This window comes from Pseudorca crassidens, chromosome 11, assembly GCF_039906515.1.
Source record: "Pseudorca crassidens isolate mPseCra1 chromosome 11, mPseCra1.hap1, whole genome shotgun sequence".
Classification (NCBI taxonomy): Eukaryota; Metazoa; Chordata; class Mammalia; order Artiodactyla; family Delphinidae; genus Pseudorca; species Pseudorca crassidens.
In genome coordinates, this window is record NC_090306.1 from 100931622 (window position 1) to 100952930 (window position 21309).

Consider the following 21309-nt stretch of genomic DNA (forward strand, 5'->3'; position numbering starts at 1 on the left):
AACTGCTGCTTTAGCTCAACCTAGTTCAGCCTTCTTGGATGGCAGTTTGGGAGTAGAAAAAATTCTAATTTCTAAACTCTGAGACTTAACAGTTTCACCTCCGTGAATCTAAGGTACAGAAATGCATTCATAAGAGTACAGAGATTTATGTACAAGGGTGTCCATCGGGGGCATTATTGAGACCAGCAGAAATTCCAAAACTACCCGTAGGGGAGTGACTAAATTCAAACACAGCCATTCTAAAGGGACCGTGTAATCATTAGAAAGGATGAGGTAGGTGCCCCTACGTTAAAGTTTGCATGGAAGTATGTTGAGCTGCTTGCCCGCTGATCAGGGGCAAAGCTTCTGTGTGCACGTGTGTGTTTGCAGGTAGCACCAGGGCTCTGGAAGTCAACCACCAAACCAGTGACGTCACTGACGTAGTGAAGTAGTCACTTCTGGAGATTGGAACACAGTGGACAGTAGGGAGGGGAAGAGCCTTTTCACTTTTTGTGTTTCCTGGATCATTTTAATTCTTTCAAAAGAATGTGTGTGATTTATCATTTAAAAAAAATAATAAAGGGACCTTGCTCTTTGTTTCTATAATTAATGTTAATGAGGTATTCAGAAAGGCTTTGCTTAGAAATCCCAGATAGTAAAGACACATTTTTAGACTTTTAAACTCAAGTTCAAATGAATAAATTCATAAAGGCTTTTATCCAGTGGGACAATGAGAAAAACAGTGCCCTGTTCCCTTTGTGCTGAGACGTGGGACGTTTGTGGCACCACAGGTCAGTGAGAGGCTGGGGGTGGTCAGCTGACCAGAGGTCAGCTGGTGTGGCTTCCATGACAGTCGTGTTGGAAAGACCACACACAGCTTCTCCGGTCATTTTAATTCATTATCTAGTAATTACCATGGTCTAAAATCGGGTTCTAAGAAGCTGTTAGATTTTATAGCAAATAGATGGGATTTCTAATTTTCTTTTTTTTGGCTGCGTTGGGTCTTCATTGCTGTGCATGGACTTTTCTCTAGTTGTGGCGAGCGGGGGCTACTCTTCGTTGCAGTGCACAGGCTTCTCATTGCGGTGGCTTCTCTTGTTGCAGAGCACGGGCTCTAGGCATGTGGGCTCAGTAGTTGTGGCTCACGGGCTCATTAGCTGTGGCACGCGGGCTCTAGAGCGCAGGCTCAGTAGTTGTGGCGCATGGGCTTAGTTGCTCTGTGGCATGTGGGATCTTCCTGGACCAGGGATCAAACCCGTGTCCCCTGCATTGGCAGGCGGATTCTCAACCACTGCGCCACCAGGGAAGTCCCTTTAATATTTTTTTATTTCATTGTTTTCAGTTTAAAAGAGTATGATAACCCAGTCCATTAAGGAACACAAGGAATTCATTAAAAAAAATTTTAACATACACTTTTTTTCTAATTAAAAATCACTGTAATAACATAAAAAAAATTAAGATAACAATAATTCTATTTTGGTCTATTTCCTTCTAGTATTATTTTCCTCTTATTTGTAACATTCAGATCATTACTATTATATAATTTGTATCCTGCTTTTTTAAAAAAACTTAATTAATTTTTAACTTAATTATTGTGAGCATGTAGGAGGCTGTTTTGAAAAGGTGCTGCGTGATGAATTCTCATAGACTTCAGATAATTCCTTTATAACAGACAGTCCACCTAAGTGTCTCTTTGCGCCTTGTATCTCACCTGTGTCCCCAGAAGTTTGACGCGTTTGTTTAGATGTATAGTCTTAGGTTAGATTACAAGCTTGGGTCTTTATGAAATTTACCATCCTCCCGTGCGTGTTCCTAATCCTGAAATGTTCCACCACGTGGAGATGTGGACGACCCAGTAGCGAGTGTGCGCCTTTTGCACTTTTGTCGTGCGATGGAGACTTTCCCCATCGGCTTTGCTCTGACATCTGCATCCTCTTCCAGGTTTTACCTCGGGGGACCCACAAGTGTGCGAGGGTTCAACATGCACAGCGTTGGGCCACAGAGCGAAGGTCTGTCGTTCCCCACAGCACACCAACTTGAAAAAATCGAAATTACGGTTACTTCTCACTTTTGAGCGCATGTATTGGTTTAAATTACCGCAATAATAGATACTCGTATTTCACCAGTGGAACTGGCACCTAACAGCATCCACCACACAGCAGGCACAGAAAGGTGTTTGTTGAGGAAACTGTAGAAAATGAGAAAAGATAGCTAAGCAGAAGATACATAACAGTCGCTTGTGATCCCATTGGCCAGAGATGACGTGTGTGAGCATTTTGTTGTTTAGACATGCACATCCGTGCACACGTGTGTTGTTTACATAACAGTTCTAACCTGTTTCTCCTACAGTAACGGTAACAGTGTATGAATAGATTTTTATAGGAATAAGTACTTTATCATTTTTAATGGCAGCTTATTTCATCTTACTGACAAACTATAATTTTTTTAAACTAATGCACTTTATTAAAAAAAAGTTTTTTAAATATATATATAAAATAACTTTAATATTACAGTAAACAATAAACATGCATTGTTTTTAAAAGACTTAGAGAAAATACAGCTAAACATTAATTATGGTTTTATCTGGGTGATGGGAATTATGAATAATTTTAATAAGCCTTTTAAAATGCATTTCTGCACTTTCCAAATTTTCCACAAGTTTACATTAAGCTTGTTTGTTTATTTATTGAGGTATAGTCAATTTACAATATTACATAAGTTTCAGGTGCACAACATAGTGATTCATAAAATATTGACTATATTCCCTGGGTAATGGACTTTATATTTGAGAACACTTTTAGGTTAGCAGAAAAATTGGACACAAAGTACAGAGTTCACTGTACGTGCCCGTAGCATCCTTTATTATTAACATGTCGCATTAGCGTGGGACACTTATTACAATCGATGAGCCAACACTGATGTGTTACTACTAACTAAATTCCATAGTTCACGTTGGGGTTCACTCTTTGTGTTGTAAAGTTTCATGGGTTTTGACAGTTGCATAATAGCATGTATCTACGATTATGGTATTTTATAGAATAGTTTCACCACCCTAAAAATTCACCGTGTTCCACCTATTCATTCCTCCCTCCCTTCCTCCCCCTCAGTTACTGGCAACCACTGACCTTTACTATCTCCATAGTTTTGCTTTTTCCAAAATGTCATATACTTGGAATCATACAGTATGTACCCTTTTCAGACTGGCCTTTTTGACTAAATAATATGCATTTAAGTTTCCTCCATGTCTTTTTTTTTTCTTTTTTGGTCAGTGTACTTCTTAAATTTTTGTTTATGTGTATATATATATATATATATATATATATATATATATTTTAAATTAAAGTGTAGTTGATTTACAATATTGTATTAGTTTCAGGTGTACAATATAGTGATTGAGTCCTCCGTGTCTTTTTATAGCTTGATTGCTCATATCTTTTTATCACCAAATAATATTCCCTTGTATGGCTGTACCACAGGGTGTTTATCCATTCACCTATTGAAAGACATCTTACTTGCAGGACATCCAATTTTTTGCAATTATGAGTAAAGCTGATATAAACATCTATGTGCAGTTTTTTATCTGGACATAAGGTTTCAGCTCATTTGGGTAAATACCAGGGAGTGTAATTGCTGGATTGTATGGTAAAACTATGTTTAGCTTTGTAAGAAACTGCCAGACTGTCTTCCAAAATAGCTAACGTTTTGCATTCCCACCAGCAATGAATCAGAAAGATAAAAGCCTTATCATTTTTAATGGCTGCATATTTCATCTTCTTGCCTTACTGCGATCTTTTTAAACCAAATCCAAGTTTTAGACACTTAGTCTGTTTTCTTTTTTCTTACGTTTATATAACAGTGTATCAGTGAATAAGCTAACTGAATCTTTGTGCTCATCTATAAGTTTTACTTTATAATATAAAGTTCTAGGTGTGGAATTGCTAGGTCAAAGGATTTTGAGTATCCTGGAACATCCTTAAGGTTTTATATTGTCTCAAGAAAGCTCGTCTCAGTCATACTCTGTCCAGCAATGTGTGAGAATTCTGGTTTCTGGAACTCTCTCCAGTACTTGACATTATATCAGAGGATCTCCACGTGTTATTAAAAACTACAAAAACATCATTTAAGTAGATTCATGTTATGACATTGTAAAATATTCTATCCTGATTTTCTTAACTTTTTTTTTACATCTTTGTTGTTTCCACTTTATATTATTATAAATAGTGATTGCTCTGGGCCTAAATTTTTGTACAAGATATAAATTATTTCTTTTCATTTGTTTTTAGAGTGCTTTTATTTATTTTTAAATTTTTTGCGGTACGCGGGCCTCTCACTGTTGTGGTCTCTCCTGTTGCGGAGCACAGGCTCCGGACGTGCAGGCTCAGCAGCCATGGCTCACGGGCCCAGACGCTTGGCGGCATGTGGGATCTTCCCAGACTGGGGCACGAACCCGTGTCCCCTGCATCGGCAGGTGGACTCTCATCCACTGCGCCACCAGGGAAGCCCCTAGAGTGCTTTATTAGTGTGTCTTTTTTTTTTTTTTGAAAAGTAACATAATTTCTTTTTCACTATAACAAGTATTATTTAGTGACTAGATGCAAGTTTTGGAGTCTTCCATTTTCCTGAAAATTAAAACACAGTGGTATTTCATTTAATTACCTATTAAAAGGCTATTGGTAAGATTATATGAGCAAGAATATAAATTACTGTAACTTTTCATGAAAAAATTTGTCAATATTTATCAAGAGCCTAAAACATATATATATAGATATATATACGTATATATATGTATATATATATATGTATATATACAAGGACTATTGATAATAGAACCAAACTGAAAACTGGAAGCCCAAATGCCCATCAGCAATAGAATAGGCAACTAAACAGTGGTGTCTTCACACTGTGGAATATTATACAGCAATGAGGATGAACAAGTTAGAGCCACTGGCTGGGTGGCATGAACAGGCCTCAGAAACATGCCAAAAACAAACCCAGATCCAGAGGATGCATACTGCATGATTCCACCTGTGCAGAGTTTAGCGAGTGGGTAAAGTGATCTATACTGTCAGGTGAGCAGGTAGACAGGTAGTGCTGCACTTGGCGTGGGTGCTGGGTAGTGATTAGAAAGGAGAACAGGGCCTTCTGGGGGGCTGCACTTATCTGTTTCTTGGTCTGGTGCTCATTATATGGTGTGTTCTGTGCCTGGAAATTCACTGTGCTGTACACTTAGGATGTGTATACTTTTCTATGTGTATATTGTACTTCAAGATGGTTTAAAATACCTGTGTGTGCAAGGAAGCCCATCACGGGTTAATGTCCACTTTCAAGAAATTCAACACCAACATGACAGTAGTCAAGGGGTAGATCGTTATATTATGTTACATATATGTGATTATTCAGGCGTCAAAATCACATTTTCAAAGAATATAAAGTATAAAAGGAAAGTGCTTATAATATAGTAAACTAAAAAAAAATATCAGGGGGCTTCCCTGGTGGCGCAGTGGTTGAGAGTCTGCCTGCCGATGCAGAGGACACGGGTTCATGCCCCAGTCCGGGAAGATCCCACATGCTGTGGAGCAGCTGGGCCCGTGAGCCATGGCCGCTGAGCCTGCGCGTCCGTCCGGAGCCTGTGCTCCGCAACGGGAGAGGCCACAACAGTGAGAGGCCCGTGTACCACAAAAAAAAAAAAATCAGAACTGAAATGTATAAATATAAAATGACTTACATTTTGTTTTCTTATTTAATTATTCATTATAATTCACTGGATGGAAGAACACCAGATGTTAGCTGGTTATCTCTTAATGGTAGAAATTAAAGGAGGATTTCCTTTTTTTCTACTTCCATACATTTATCCCATTTTGTACAATGAGTATATTACTTTTTATGATTAGAATAAAATAGGTTATTTAAGAAAAGAGAGGAACACTTGCTGGGAAACGAGAAGCAAACCCAGCTGACCTCCTGCTTCCAGTCCGTTCTTTGTTTCCTCTAGAACTTCAGTATTAATAGTGGTTGAGGAGTTGCTGGGGCCTTTAAGTGAATAAGCAGTTCATTCCTTGAGGTTAATCTTGGAGACAGCCATATTTTTCTTTTTCATGGTCTGTCATTTTGTATTAAAGGGACTAAGGCACTTTACAACTAGTATTTTGTAACAAAGTATAAGCATTTCAGGGTTTTTTGTTGTTTGTTTAATGCTGTGGCTCTTTATAGTAAAATGAAATGGTAGGGACAGTTCTAGAAATAATGCAAATTATACTCTCAGTGGATCGTCTTGAATTTTGGCAAAAGTAACCAAAAAAAAAAAAACCCAAGTGGTCACGAACCTTTAAAAACGAGCCTCTTCTCTGAAGATGTTGAGCTGAGACAGTGTCCTTGTGCAGCAGGGAGCAGACACTGCGTACCTTTGGATTAATAGCATGTCCGGCCACTTCCAGAAACTGCAGAGACATTTTCTTCATTTTGTCTCTCTATATTGTGGTCTTGACATTTTTGCAGAATAATGCATTTCATGTACCAGGTGACAGTGATCTGGTACCTGCGGTTGTGGAAAAAGTGATTCCATGAGTTTACTTGTTTTACTCCAAGCATTTTACAGATATGGTAAATTACTGGCTTCATTCTTTCCTAAGTTACACATTAGCTTTTTTTTTTTTTCCAGTTAAAGCAAATTATAAAACAAACCAGGAGAAGAAGAAAGATTATTTAAGAAAGGCCGACAACGTCAGGAGTTATAAGGGCAGCTGCTCACAGAGCTCGGGCACCGAGTGTGTTGTGTTCACAGCACACGCCTCGCTCATGTACGTGGTGGGACGTCAGTGTGGTTTTGAACCTGTGACCTTGTTTTGATCCGCACTCCTTCCTTGACTAGGAGACTACCTGGGCGGAGAAGCGTACTGGGCCGGTGGCCTGCACCTGTACACCCCGTTACCTTTCCGACCGGGCCAGGGCGGCTTTGGAGAGCTCTTCAGAACTCACTTCTTCCTCAACGCAGGAAACCTCTGCAACCTCAACTATGGTAAAATTTGGACTGTTTAGCAACCGTTCGGCAGAGCTGACCTTACGTTTAAAAGCACAGGACACAAGCGGGTGTCTGTGCCGCATTTAGATTGCGTCGTCTCTAAGAGTAGGCACTGTGCCTACCTGAGACACCTGCAACGCCTGATGTGGTGCCCAGAGTGAAGCTGTTGGTCGAATGGCTAGAACATGCATAACGAATCGTCATAACGAATGCTGCCTTGCAAAGAGAAACCTGTCTGTTTAGCAGACATTTCTCGAGCAGTGACTCTGTGCCAGTCATTACGGCCACAGAGCTGAGTGAGACCTGGTCTCTCCCCTAGGAGCTCAGGGCCAGCCTCAGATGTCCCGGCTTGGGGAGGTGTCTGGAAACCAAGGCTTGGAGTAGGGCTTCCTGGGCCGTCAGCGGTGGGCAAATGCCATTATAGCCAAAGGGAACAGAACGTGCCAGGCCCAGAGAATTGAGAGGACCTGTGTTCTTCTGGGACGGTGAGGAAGTACCCAAGTACCCAAGGCAGGTCCCCAGCCCTGTCTTGAGTTTGGGCCTAATCTCACTTCATGCATTCTCCTCAAGTATCTAGGCCTGGCTTAAAAGATGACCAGAGGCCACACAGAGGGGGAGAGCCAGGGCTGTCCAAGGACGCGTGCGGGGGACCACGTGCTATTGGTCACACCTCCTCTTCTCTCTCTTCAGGGGAGGGCCCCAGAGCTCACATTCGAAAGCTGGCTGAGTGCATCCGCTGGTCTTATGGCGCAGGGATCGTCCTCAGGCTGGGCAACATCGCGCGGCTGGAGCTGAACTACTGTGTCCCCATGGGCGTGCAGGGCGGGGACAGGTACGTGCTGGGAGGTTCTCTCCACAGGTACATGGCACTGTCTTGTCACTTTGTTTTGGACATAGTTAATCACTTCACCAGTGGCCTTTAAAATTCAAGACTTCAGGAGAAATTGAATAGTTAGCAAAAGGATGAAAACGGATTTTTGTCCATGGGCTTCTCCATACAGTTTGGAGGAAAGGCTGTGATGTGTTCCCGTCCCCCCACCTTATGCTGTTTGCACTTGTCATCAGGTAGAGGGAGCTCCTCTGGCGGCCTGGCTGGAGGTGGTGGCCGCCGTTTTGGGTCCTGCGCTGAGCAGAATGAGGTGTTGCCGGTGGGGACTTTGCAGGCCGGGAGCCTGGAGGCTGGGTGGGCACAGCTCTGCTCGGGCCGCAGAGGACCTGCTTTCTGGCCCTTCTCCACCGGTCATTTTACTGAACAAGATCTGCTGAATATTCATGGGTGAATATGGTATAAGGCCGATTACAGCTACAGAAATTAATTCTGTTTCTTAAAGTATTTGGTATGCATTGTAGAAATTTCAAGAAGTCCAGAAGTATTGTCATGATAGTATGTAAGTAATACCATGGACTGGGGGCTTAAACAGCGGACTTGTATCTCTCACCGTCTGGAGTTTGCAAAGTCCAGGACCAGGGTGCCGGCAGGTTCGGTTCCGGGTCAAGGACCCTCTTCCCGGCTTGCAGATGACGCCTTCTCACTGGACTCTCACCTGAAGGGGGCAGAGAGCAGGCTCTCTGGTGTCTCTTCTTACAAGGACACCAGTTCCACCAAGGACCCCATCTTAATTAAGTTGCCTCATCTAAGGTGACTTAGTTACCTCCTCAAGGCCCCACCTCCAAATACTGTCACATGGCAGGGCTGGGGGGTGGGCGTTTAGTGCTTCAGCCTGTGAGGATTGGGGGACACGGACATTCTGCCGGTAACCTAGTGTTTCTCTACATTTCAGGACTCTAGGCTGTATTTTTTTCTTCTCGGTGTTCTGTCTACATTCAGCTGTGATGCTGAGTCATAGCCAGGCTTCCAGCGTGAAGTTGTAGTTTGTCCTCGTTTAAGGAAGTGCTGTACCAGTCTTACTCTCCCCGTCTTCTGCTTCAGCGTGGTGGGTGATGGTGTTTTGAAGGGAAACCACATTAGGAAGCTTTTAACAAAGCTTTGTTCTTAGGTGCACATCAGTGTCTGTCATCCAGATCCTTTGTGGCCATCGCTTCAGGAGAGTCTGCCCTCCTCCGCTCTCCCTGGAAGGCTGGCTCGGCCCGGGGCCGCCGTGCCGCCCTTCCTCCCCGTACCCTCTCGGGTCTGCTGCTCTGACGACTGTTAATTCCCCTCCACGCCTTGCCTGTTCTCGGCACAGAGCAAAAGCTGAGAAAGGTCTAGTTGCTCAGGCTGAGTGTGCACTGGAGCCCAGCTGCACAGGCTCGGAGTGCAGCCTGGCCGCCCCGTGGCTGTGTGGCCCGGGGTGAGTTACTTAACCTCTCTGGGTCTCCGTTTTCACAACTGTAGGATGGGTGCTAATGATAGTGATTACTTTGCAGTTTTGAGGACTGAATGCATTAGCACACACGCAGCTTGTAGAGCGGTACCCAGCGTGTTGTCAGCAAAGCTGGTTACTTCTCGTGTTGTTGCTGCTACTGCTGCACTCGCCCTGGCCAGCTGTTCACAAAGGAAGCAAACGGTGTGTGTGTGTCCCCCGCCATCCGCAGTGGCACTGTGCGCGCCACATGACTGGCTGTGTTAGAGACATGCCGTAGATGGGATGATGTGGCCTGATTTCAGGGATAGTGAAATGTGGGGAACTGTGCACCTTCCCTAGAGCAAGCTTTGTGCATTAGGTAACATCGTAGCTTCAGGAAATGAAGCTAGTGTTGCAGGTTGCTTTCTGCAAAACCTCGTTCCCACCACAGGCATGGGCGTGGGGCTCCCTGGCGTAACAGCCAGGTGCTAAGTGAGTCCTTGCAGGGAGCGGCAGAGGTGCAGGTGATGAGCCTGCACCAACACCGGGATGAGGTCAGATAGAGCCGTCTAGGCCTGCGCTTCTCAAACTGTAATGTGCTTGGGTCTGGAGTGGGCTGCACTGCGGGTGGGCTGCGCGGCCAGCCCCTGCCCTGTCCGTCCCTGGCTGTGTGACCTGGGCAAGCCCTGCTGGCTCTGGGCCTCCGGTCCTTCAGACTGGAAGGCGCTGCCGTCGTGTGGCTGCAGCATCATCGGAGGCCACTGGGTGTCGCTGTGCTCCCGGAATCCGAGTGCTGCTCTCGGGAGCCCGGCTTCCACTACCTGCCTCCCCGAATCTGTGCAGGGGGTGGAGTGGGTACTTCACCACTCCACTCTGCTCTCTCTCTTCAGGTTAAATTTGAAAAATATGTGGCAGCCATTAATTTCAAATGTGGGTTCTGAAAGGAGGAAGCATGCTGTGCGAGTGCTATTTAAAGACCAGAACATAAGGACGCTCCTCTGCCCCCCAGGCTGCTCTGTTTTGGGGTCATGGTGGTTGCAGCAGATGCTTCTCGTGTGCAGTGTCCCTGAGTAGGGGGGCTTGCCGTCACTCAGCGTATGGCTCTGTTTGAAGTTTTGTCATCAAAATTGGAATTCCGTGACGTTCGAGTGATCTTGCCAGGGTTTAATCTTCATTTCTAAAATGAAGCAGCTAGCAGGATGGGGAGTTACATGTGTGCCAGACATCCATAGGTCCCCCGCCCAGTGAGTGCAATCGCTTTGTAATTAGGATTTCAGATCTTTACAGAAATGGAAATCGCTTTGAAATATTTGGCGAGTTTTATACCGGGGGTGACGTGTGACACCGTTGTCTCTGCGCTCTGACGGCGAATACTCTGTGTCTTACCGAGTGTGGTCCCTGGAAATGCGCTGGTGACTGAGGCAGCTGGCGGGGAGGGCAGCGCACAGTTAGTAACAGAGAAAGACCAGGCAGGGAGTCGTGGAGGGCTTCCCGGGGGAGGTGATAGCTCCAGGCTGCAGAGCAGCTGGAGCCAAGGTGTGCACGCATGGAATGCCTGTGGGCGCCAGCTTCTACCCTTCGCAGGAGCAGAAGTGAGGTGCAGGGCGGCCCTTGATGCAGGCGGGGCCTGAGATCCGGTCACTCTTGTCCCCCACCCGTCTCTGCCCTCCAGCCTCTCTGGCCTTTTCCCTTAGGGCACACGCCAGCGCCCCGAGTTCTGGCGCTCATCGGCCTGCTCCCTGCTGAATTCCCCGTGCTAGACGGGCGCCTGGCGTTCCTGGGGGCTGGCTGGGGGAGGATGGGCGCCTGGCGCTGGGGGACCCTGGTGTGGCCTTCAACGAGCCCTTGGCGCCGAGTCCGAGGCGGGCCGGGTGCAGGCAGGGAGCCTCCGGGTGGTGCTGGAGTGGCGCAGCTGGGCCGCCCTGAGACTGCCGGTGGGAGGGGGAGACTCGAGACTCGGCCTTTTCTGAGGCGCCTACTGGATTATAGGCATATAGGCACACGGGACACAGAGCAGGAAGACGGGCGTTTGGTGAGGCTGTCTCCGTGCACCTGGCATCCGGGACACTGTTCTGGATGTGTGTGGTGGGTATTTTTCCTGTGACACGTTTATATGGTCTCTGAACATAAACCTGTGCTTGTAAAGGTGTTTAACCTGTTTACAGTTGGCGTAGACGAGCCTTTATTGGAATGCCTGCTTGTTTCTGAATCGTGTAAACCCAGGGCTTGACTTATTTTGATCTTGCTCAGGCCTATTTTCAGACATTTTTCTAAACAGCGAATGCAGGCAGGACTACTTTTATGGACCTAATGATATAAAAGGTAAAAACACCTCGTTTAGATCTGAGCAGAACGAAGTTGTACAAACACAGCCACGGTTCTGACTGGATCTTTGCCTTTTAAGGACGGTGGTGAGGTTTACTCAGGGTCACACGGGGACTGTAGCTGTCCCTTCTGGTCAGGTGACTTCTGCTGATATGGTTTAGTGAGCGCCCTTGACCCTGCAGAAGGTCAGCGACAACAGTTAAGGTTCTCTCTTTTGAGTCCCTTAATTGATCAGATATTTCATTCCCACGCTGAAAAAGAAAAACTTTCTGCCAGTTTTCAGGTGCTGTAAGTTCTGAGATTGGGTGACAGCACAAGTGTTGTGACAGTAGAAACATTAGCTTTTCTCTGAATGAGGGGGTTGTTCTCTTCCAGTTTTTCTGGAAACTCTCCAGAACTTGCAAAACTGCTGTGTTCCGCAAACACTCCATCAGCTGCTGGTTGGGATTCGGAACGTTTTTTCCCTGGAAGCTCATGCTTTCTGGTGTTCAGGTCCCGGGGTTAGGTCCTCTGTCCCGAGTACAGTACTGGCCCTGCCCCGAGCACAGTCAGCAGGTGGGCAGCACGGGAGTCCGTCCTCCGCGGTGTGGGCTGCAGGGGGAGCGGTTCTCGGCCTGGCGGCGCACCAGCATCACTGTGGAGTCCCAGGAGTACAGCTGCCTGGGCTGCGGCCGGTGATTCTCACCCTGCGTGCGGCCGGGGCTTGAACCAGGACGTCATGGAAACAGCAAGGCCTGCAGCAGGGCGTCCTCCGAGGCAGCTGAGGCAGCAGGGCCCGCGGGCGCGCTTGCGTTTGGGTCCAGGGTTCTGCTCTGAGGCTCCTGCCGTGACCGCAGCCATCTCCTCACTGCCCAGTCCGTTTGCTCATCTGAAAATGGGCTCAGTGATCTGTCTGCCGGTGAAAGAGCAGCACACTGAATGTAACCTGCACAGCGTCAGCGGGTAGCAGGTGTTGCAACCCACGTGCCCTCTTTGCATCCTCCCTTTCCTGGGAAAGGAGCAGGTTCTAAAGAGGCAGGTTAAGCCCTTTGGGGCCGTGGGTTCTGCCGTCCTCCCCGCCCCCTCCTGGGCCTGCCTGTGTCCTGTGTTTCGCCAGGGGCCCTTGCACGGCCACGTCTCTGATCACCTCTTGCCCTGCGCTGTGCAGAAGGTGCCTCTTCTCTGGTAGCCTCAGAAATAAACACGAAGCTTTCCTTCCCACCCCAGGAGTTTTGTTTTCATGAATATTTCTCTCCCAGGTCCTTCTCTTGTCTAGGTGCCAGTTGGGTCAGGATTGGGGGGGAAACAGAGAGGAGTAGAGGAGGGAGCAGGGAAGGGGGATTCGTGTCTCCATTTTGTTCCCTTTTCCATCCTCCAAAGGCTGGTTCTCAAACCAGCAAAGGAGGGAGTGCCTGGGGACAGCTGGTGAAGCCGGGTAGCCGGGAGGGAGGAAAGAGCTGAGAGGCGGGCAGGAAGAGCCTGGCATTGCTTCTGAGACGTGCACGTTTCTGGAATTGTGCAAATGGCAGCGTGAGCAGAGCGGACCACAGTGTTGATTTCCTGCCTTAAAAAAAAAACAAAAAACAACAACAAACTTTTTTTTTTTAGGATCTGTGATGGCGTCCAGTTTGGAGCTGGGATAAGGTTCCTGTAGCCGCAGAGCACCCTCTGTCCCCTCCAGCAGCAGCTCTGGGACTTGGGCAGCAGTGAGTCACTCGGTGCCACACACTTTGTCTCCAAATAAACACGTTTCATGTGATTCTTTGAATGCAGTCCTTGTGGGAAACCATGTCAATAAATTTTAGAGACAGATACTCAGATGCACTGTGGGTGTGATTTGCTTTCCACAGCCAGGGTGCCCCGCGCCGGCTCTTCTGAGGACCAGGTCAAGCCGCCCGCCGTGCGTTCTCTCGCGTGTGCCCCGCCGCGGGGAGGGACATCAGATGTCTCCCGATTCCTCCTCGTCCCGCACTCTTCGGTTCGTTCCCATGCGTCAGTGATCGGCAGAGAGCTCGGAGGAGGCGCAGGCCCGCCGCTGGGGGTGCGTGCGCTCTGGCTCCATGCCGGCTGATCCGAGGGGCCCGCATCCGCGGGGGCTGCGGTCGCAGGGGCATCTCCGTGTGTGTGAGCGCCCTGCGAGAAGGAGCTGCGTGTAGCGTCATGGACGGGGAGGCAGAGAGGAAGAGTGTCCTCTGGAGGGAACAGCCGCATCGTTTATAAAGATGCGGGAGTCAGCGCCTGTCGCTGCTGTAGCAAAGCACCACAGGCTAGAGGCATAACTCGACACAGAGCAGTCACCTTGCAGTCTGGAGGCCAGGCGTCCAAAGTGGGTCTCACTGGGCTGAAACCAGGGCGTCAGCAGGGCTGCGTTCCTCCTGGAGGTTCTAGGGGAGGATCTGCTTCCCAGCCTGCCCCAGCTTCCGGAGGCGCCCCGTTCCTTGGCTCGTGGCCCCTTCCTGTATCTCAAAGCCAGCAGTTCAGCATCTTCCAGTCTCCCTCCGGATCTTTGCCTCTCAGTGCCGTCTTATGGGCCCTTGTGACTATATTGGGCCCACCTGGACACTCCAGGCTGATCTTATTTTAAGATCAGATGATTAGCAACCTCAATTCTATCTGCAATCTTAATCCCCCCCTTGCCATATTACGTAACATATTCACAGGTTCCAGGAATAGAACGTGGACATCTTTGGGGGACCGTTATTCTGTCTGACACACCTAGTATCTCTCAAAGTAATATTTCAGGATATACTTTATTAGCCACATTAGAAAAAGAGTTTTAAAAATTTGAACCTCCTTTGAATTCTTCTAAAAAAGGTACCACATAAAAATGTCCAGGGGTGCCCGTGGTGCCCCAATAGGCCTTAGCTAGAGAGCTTACTGTTGGATATTTCCCCCCCTCCCAGCTGGGACTGAGTCCGCTTCACCTTCATCCTCCCATAACCTGGTTTATGTCTCTGCCGAGGGCGCTTGGGGTTTCAGGAGCAAGCTGAGTCCAAGGACCCACCTGCTCTCAGGCCTCCGAGGGCTGTCTCACCCTCACTGCCCACGTGAACTATAGGGATTTTGCAGAGAACGTGTAAGGGGAAACAGTTTACCTTTCTTAATAGTTGGGAACCTGGGAAAATACACATTTTTCCCATGAGTTGTTTTATTGTTTCCAGTTTCACATTTATGCATTTGGCAAAATAAGAAACCCATGTTACAACACTGTCATGTTCAGACTATAAGTTAAGAACAATAAAATCCAGATGACACAACCTCTCAGACACCGTGACCTTGTGAATTCATCTCCTGCTGCGGTGGAGTATCCAAAAAGAAGTCGTTTTTGAAAAGGTACGTGTTTAATCAAGCAGGGCCAGGTTGCCCCAGGGCGCTGGCCCAGATCCATAATGAAAGCGCGTCAGGTCCGGCCTTCTGCCGTGTCGGGAGCCGGGTTTCAACGGCAAACACGCTCCCCAGGCTGCTCCTTTGCAAGGTGAAGTGCAAACAGCGGAGACACTGGGTAAAAATCAGGATTCTGTTCCTTCTCGGTGGTATTAAGTGGGCAGATCGGAGCAGAAAGCCAGGAGCCCTTCACAAAGTGCTTTCCATGAAAGACCAGAACCCAGGCGAGTTCACTGTGGGAGGTAACTTCATGGCTGCAGTTTTCTTTGTTTGTTTTTTTCATAGCTGCTGTTCTAGGGCATCTGGCGTCATAGAAAAGAAGCATGAAGAGCATCACAGACTCCTCCCCAAAGTACCACCCTGACTCAGTGGGGCTTTGCATCTTTTTTTTTTTTTTGGCCACACTGTGTGGCTTGGAGGATCTTAGTTCCCCGACCAGGGATTGAACCCAGGACCCAGCGGTGGAAGTGCCGAGTCCTAATCACCGGACCACCAGGGAATTCCCTTTGCATCTTAATTTATCTCTAAATACCTGAGTGTTTGGGATTAGAACAGAGTTCCATACTTGTTCAATCAGCCTTTCACTCCACTGTGCAAGGAATGGGCCCCGAAGCCTTCCGTGGCTTCATTCTGAAGGGGAACACTGCTGTCTCCCTTGCTGGAAACCTACTGGGTCAGTCATCTTGCACTTGTAATAGAGGCTGACTTTAGCGAAGCTAATAGTCACAAAGCTCATGGAAGAAAACCCTCTGTGGTGGGTCTCGTCGCCCATTATCATGAACTGGTGGTGGTCTGTGTACACACACTCTGACCTTTTACAAGAGTTTTATGAGCCAAGTGCTCTCCGAGCAGTGCCATGAGCCACTCGTGTCCCCGTCTGTTGTCTGCAAGGCTTTTATGATCCAGTGAGGAAACAGGCTGTACTGCCAAGTGTCTCAGTTACTGGAACAAAGGACAGTCAAGCAGGCCCCGCTGATGAAGATCAGGCCATGCTTCCCCTTAGGTTGATTCCTGCAAAGGCCCTGCACTTCGACACCCTCCTCATACCCTGCAGCTCCTGAGGCTAAGAATTCTCTTTAATTTGTGTATTTGCTTTTTCTTTTTTAAAGACCAGATAAATTTACCTTTAGGATAACTAGATGTGCTCAAATGCACTTTGTGTTTAAAGTTCACCCAAGAGTGAGAATCCCCTGGTGGTCCAGTGGTTAAGACTCTGAGCTTCCACTGCAGGGGACGTGGGTTCGATCCCTGGTCGGGGAATGAAGATCCCACATGCCGTGCAGCACGGCAAAAAAAAAAAAGAAGAAAAAATAAAAATAAAAAAAAGATCACCAGGGGCTTCCCTGGTGGCGCAGTGATTCAGAGTCCGCCTGCCAATGCAGGGGACACGGGTTCGAGCCCTGCTCTGGGAAGATCCCACATGCCATGGAGCAACTAAGCCTGTGTGCCACAACTACTGAGCCTGCACTCTAGAGCCCACGAGCCACAACTACTGAGCCTGTGTGCCACAACTACTGAAGCCCACGTGTCTAGAGCCTGTGCTCCACAACAAGAGAAGCCACTGCGATGAGAAGCCCGCGCACTGCAACAACCCAACGCAGCCAAAAAAAAATAAAATAAAATAAATTTATTTTTAAAAAAAAGATCATCAAAAAGGAGCGGATTCCTTAGTCTAGGATAAAAACCGGAGAACTGCGTTTGAAATGAAATGTTTAAAATAAGGTAGCTGTACTCAAAATTCACATTTCTAGCTACTCTTAAAGAACTGGGTCTGACGACATGAGACCTTCATTCTCACAGGGAACTGGGCTGGAGCTGGAGTGGTGTTCCTTCAGCCTGGGCACCCGTGGGCCCTCTCTGGCTGCTTCAGTTATGTAAATTGTCCCTGCCTGTGGCCCATCAGGAGGGGAAGCATCTGAACATGTCCAGGGAGGAGGAGGCAGGTTGGGGGCCGAGGGGGCTGGGGCAACCGTCAGAAGGTAGAGTCGTGGCCCCAGTCATGATCCCGGCTGTAGTCCTGTGGGCTTTTTTTTTTTTTTTTTCACCACACCGCGAGGTATGCAGAACTTCCCTGACCAGGGATGGAACCTGGGCCCCCTGCAGTGGAAGCATGGAGTCTTAACCACTGGACCGCCAGGGAAGTCCCCCTGTGGGCTCTTTACCAAACCCACTCCCTTCTTCCCTCTGGGCCGCAGCCGGTCTTCTGTCAGAGGAGAGGATTAGGGTTTGGTACCTTCCAGTTCTGGATTCCACAGTCACAGGGATGCCGCCTGTGGGTTTTCTGAGGCTTTGTGCCCCCGTGTAAATGCGAGCTGATGTGTGACACTGTAGATTGCTTTGCCTGTTTTCGAACATTAGCTACAAGGAGTGAGCAATGGGTACTTTGTGATTCAGACTGGACTTGAACCCCAGCGCCGTCACCAGCCAGACGCAGCATTTTCTGAATCAATTATGATGCTTTCCCAGAAATTCTCTCCCAAGCCATCAGTACCCATTCATAAAATATTTACATAGTCAATGATCTCCACTGCATAACCACTTATTGGATGGTTTTTAAAAGCTTGTTTACAGCATCCAACATTTAACCTCAGGAACAATAACTAAATATACATTTCTTTGCCTCCTTTTTTTACCTTTTTACTGATTTCTTCAGATGATTGTGTATAACAGCAGTTCTCAAACTTTTTGGCCTCAGGACCCCTTAGCACTGTCAAAAATTGTGGAGGACCCCCAAAGAGCTTTTGTTTATGTGGGTCGATGCTAATACTTACCGTATTGGAAATTAAACCAAAAATTTTTAAATAGTAATTCATTAAAAAATAACAAACTCATTGCTTGCTAACATAAATAACACTTTATGAAAAAACTATTTCCAAACACATACAGTGAAAAGAGTGGCATTGTTTTGCAATTTTTTTTTTGTGTGTGTGTGTGTGCGGTACGCGGGCCCCTCACTGCTGTGGCCTCTCCCGTTGCGGAGCACAGGCTCCAGACGCGCAGGCTCAGCGGCCATGGCTCACGGGCGCAGCCGCTCCGCGGCATGTGGGATGTTCCCGGACCGGGGCACGAACCCGTGTCCCCTGCATCAGCAGGCGGACTCTCAACCACTGCGCCACCAGGGAAGCCCTGTTTTGCAATTTTGCAAATCTCTCTACTGTCTTCAAAAACACATGGATTCTCACATCTACTTCTGCATTCAGTGTCTTGCAATTAAAGTGGTTTAAGAAGAAAATCCATCCTCACGTAGGTATTTGTAAAAGAGGAGAGTATTTTAATAGCCTTTTCAGATGACGGTGAGTGTCCTTCGATACTTCACCAAAATTCAACAAGTGATGGTTTTTCAAAGGTTAGTTGCAATTTGGAATCTGGAACCACATCAGTGACTTCTCACGCTCAGTTCCATCAAACCCAGTGGTCCATCTGGCACTGTGACTGGGGCTGTTACCCAGGCATGATGTTGTAGCATCGCATATTGATCATTTGGGAAATACTGGTTCACAAATTATGCAAATCTTCCAAATACCGACACATGTCATGATGGTGCAAAATTAAAAGATCATGTTCATTAATGTCACCACTGATCTCATCAGAAAAATCTTTTAAGTACTGAAAGCTGTCAAGCTCATGGCGGTGGATACAAGTTTCCCCAAGTTCCAGTTTTCACATGAAAGCTCCTACGTTCTCATGGGCAGCAAATACTGTTAGTTGCTTTCCTTGAAGCTCACTTCGTTCATTTTCAAGGAAACATCTGCGAAAATAACCCAAGTCGGAATAACCCTAGGGTGTCAGTCATTCCTTCAAGTAACAGTGATTGATGTTCCGTGGGAAGAGCGGCTGGTTCCCTGCAGCCCAGCCACACAGCTTTTCCCTGAGACAGATGTGCCCTCTGTGCTCCCCGTGTCAGCAGGCAGAATGTTAAAGGGCTGGGATTTAATGAAATTGAGCATTTTGCCTCGAGGATGTTCTCCGGTGAGCCTGGCATTTTCTTTCTTTCTTTTTATATTTATTTATTGGGCCGCACTGGGTCTTAGTTGCCGCGTGTGGATCTTTGTTACGGCATGCGAACTCTTAGTTGCGGCGTGTGGGATCTAGTTCCCTGACCAGGGATCAAACCCGGAACGCCCCACCCCCCCCAAAAAACAAAAACCTGGGTCCCCTGCATTGGGAGCATGGAGACTTGGCCACTGGACCACCACAGAAGTCCGAGCCTAGCATTTTCGTTTCAGTCCCTGGGTGCAGGTTACAGTGACCACAGATGTGGGCTGGGGCTCCGCCCTACCCTGTACTCACGCCCTGGCACTTTTACCCACTGTCACCTTTGCATAAGTGCAAATGTCACCCCAGTGAACTGAGTCACCAAGTAACATCTTAGTGTTATTATAAAATTGTTTTGACCTTGCAAATCCCCTGAAAGTCTCAGGGGCCCCCAGGGGCCCATGGACCACACGTTGAGAACCCCTGATCTATCATCATCCAAAGCAAGTTATTTCAGGGTCTTCCCTGGCGGTCCAGTGGTTAGGGCTCCACGCTTCCACTGCAGGGGGCAAAGGTTCGATCCCTAGTCGGGGAACTAAGATCCTGCATGCCGTGTGGCATGGCCAAAAAAACCCCCCCAAAACAAACAACAAACAAAAAAACCCAAAGCAAGGGACTTCCCCTGGTGGCACAGTGGTTAAGACTCCGCCTGCCAATGCAGGGGACATGGGTTCGAGCCCTTGTCCAGGAAGATCCCACATGCCGCGGAGCAACTAAGCCCATGCACCACAACTACTGAGCCTGCGCTCTAGAGCCCGTGAGCCACAACTACTGAAGCCCACGCACCTAGAGCCCGTGCTCCGCAACAAGAGAAGCCACCGCAATGAGAAGACCGCGTACCGCAACGAAGAGTAGTCCCTGCTCGCTGTAACTAGAGAAAGCCCGCGCACAGCAACGAAGACCCAATGCAGCCAAAAATATAAATAAATAAATAAGTAAAATTAAAAAGCCCAAAGCAAGTTATTTCAGCCTGTGGAGGTCCTCCCCAGAAGGTGTTCCGATATTTGCACTAGAGCAATTGCAGGATGACTATGGTAATTACTGGAGTAATTGTGAGGGTCTCTGTATGGACCTGAATGAGGAGGGACTCTGTCTTTGCTGAGGGACAAGCTGGGAATTAAAAACCCTCCTTTTATCATCAGATGTGAACCATAGTCCCCTCCCTGAGCTCACATCTCTCTTCTGTGAAATGGGGCTGCTGGGACCTGTGTGTAACAGGAGCTGTATGTGGAGGGCCCGGCACATGGGAGCCACAGTCCCTGACAGCTGGGGCGGGTGGGCTCTGCCTTGGGTGCTGTGAGCAGGGGAGAGATTTGAGTCTTCCCGAATTTTTATCACCTGGGAGTGCCGCAGAGAGAAGAGATTGGTTTAAATTTGGAATAAAACATAGGCATGTTTTACATTTATACTCACATGTTTCGGTTTGCAAAGTGAACTGTGGGGAGCTGTCTCAACACTGCTTTACTGGGGTCAAACCCTCCGCCTTTAAGCAGTAACACTGCTTTGCCAGAGGGGCTAACGGCCATCCCGTTGTCCCCGAGTCTGGTTGTGACTTTGTACGTGGCGTTTTCCTGACAAGTAAATTACTGGACTCCTTTGCCAAATCGTTAGATAACTTTAAAGAACAAAGAACGTTTGTGTGAAAGGAGATTCAGCCTTATCTTGCTAGGAAAATAAACAGTAGTCATTTTTGAGAAGAATGTTCATCCTATGAATTTGGATCAACTACGAAAATTACAGCCTCCCTACCCAGTTCCCACCCACCCACCTCTTTTCAGTCAATCAGTTTCTAACAAAGGAAGCATTTCCTACTCTATTTGTCAGTAGATAGATGCGCTGGTCTATTAAAATATTCCAACTTCTCATGGTTGAGATAACAGCCAGCCTAGATCCATCCATCATGTGAAACAGGTGACCTCCCTAGATTGAGTCAGAGACCCAAACACAATTGCTTCGATCTTCTTATCATACCCAGAAATTACAGCTCATCTAAACGTAATTTCCCTGAAATGCTAAGTGGGCAGAGCTACGGCTAGAAATATTAGAACATAATAAAGAGACCGTGGTAGGGATTGACGTTGATCATGTAGGGGTAGAAATGGACATGCTGTCCTTACTGAGAGGAAGTGTTGAAATCCAATGGGATGGAATTTCCTGAGCTGTTTCTGTAGTGAAGGTTAGACAGGATTCATCCCTAAGCTTTAGTCCAGAGCCGTTACCTCAGCGCTCATAGGAACTAGTTGCAGCGGCTGCGCCAGGACTGATCTCCCTCGAATCTGACCCTTCCCATCCCCACAGCCTCAG

The 21309-nt window shown here is 47.5% G+C and overlaps 1 protein-coding gene across 5 annotated transcripts in view; it reads left to right on the forward strand.

Annotated features, from left to right (window-relative positions):
- The window catches only part of SAMM50 (SAMM50 sorting and assembly machinery component), a 33082-nt gene extending 19678 nt beyond the window's left edge, over window positions 1-13404 (forward strand). For 2 of the 5 annotated variants that reach the window (XM_067698334.1, XM_067698333.1), the window contains exons 12-15: window positions 1921-1988; window positions 6848-6994; window positions 7688-7856; window positions 13195-13404. In XM_067698334.1, the coding sequence (XP_067554435.1) occupies window positions 1921-1988; window positions 6848-6994; window positions 7688-7856; window positions 13195-13240 (430 nt within the window). In that variant the 3' untranslated portion in view covers window positions 13241-13404. The remainder of the gene's footprint in view (window positions 1-1920; window positions 1989-6847; window positions 6995-7687; window positions 7857-13194) is intronic. The other 3 variants (XM_067698336.1, XM_067698335.1, XR_010932693.1) reach the window with 2 other exon arrangements.
- The last annotated feature ends 7905 nt before the right edge of the window (window positions 13405-21309 follow it).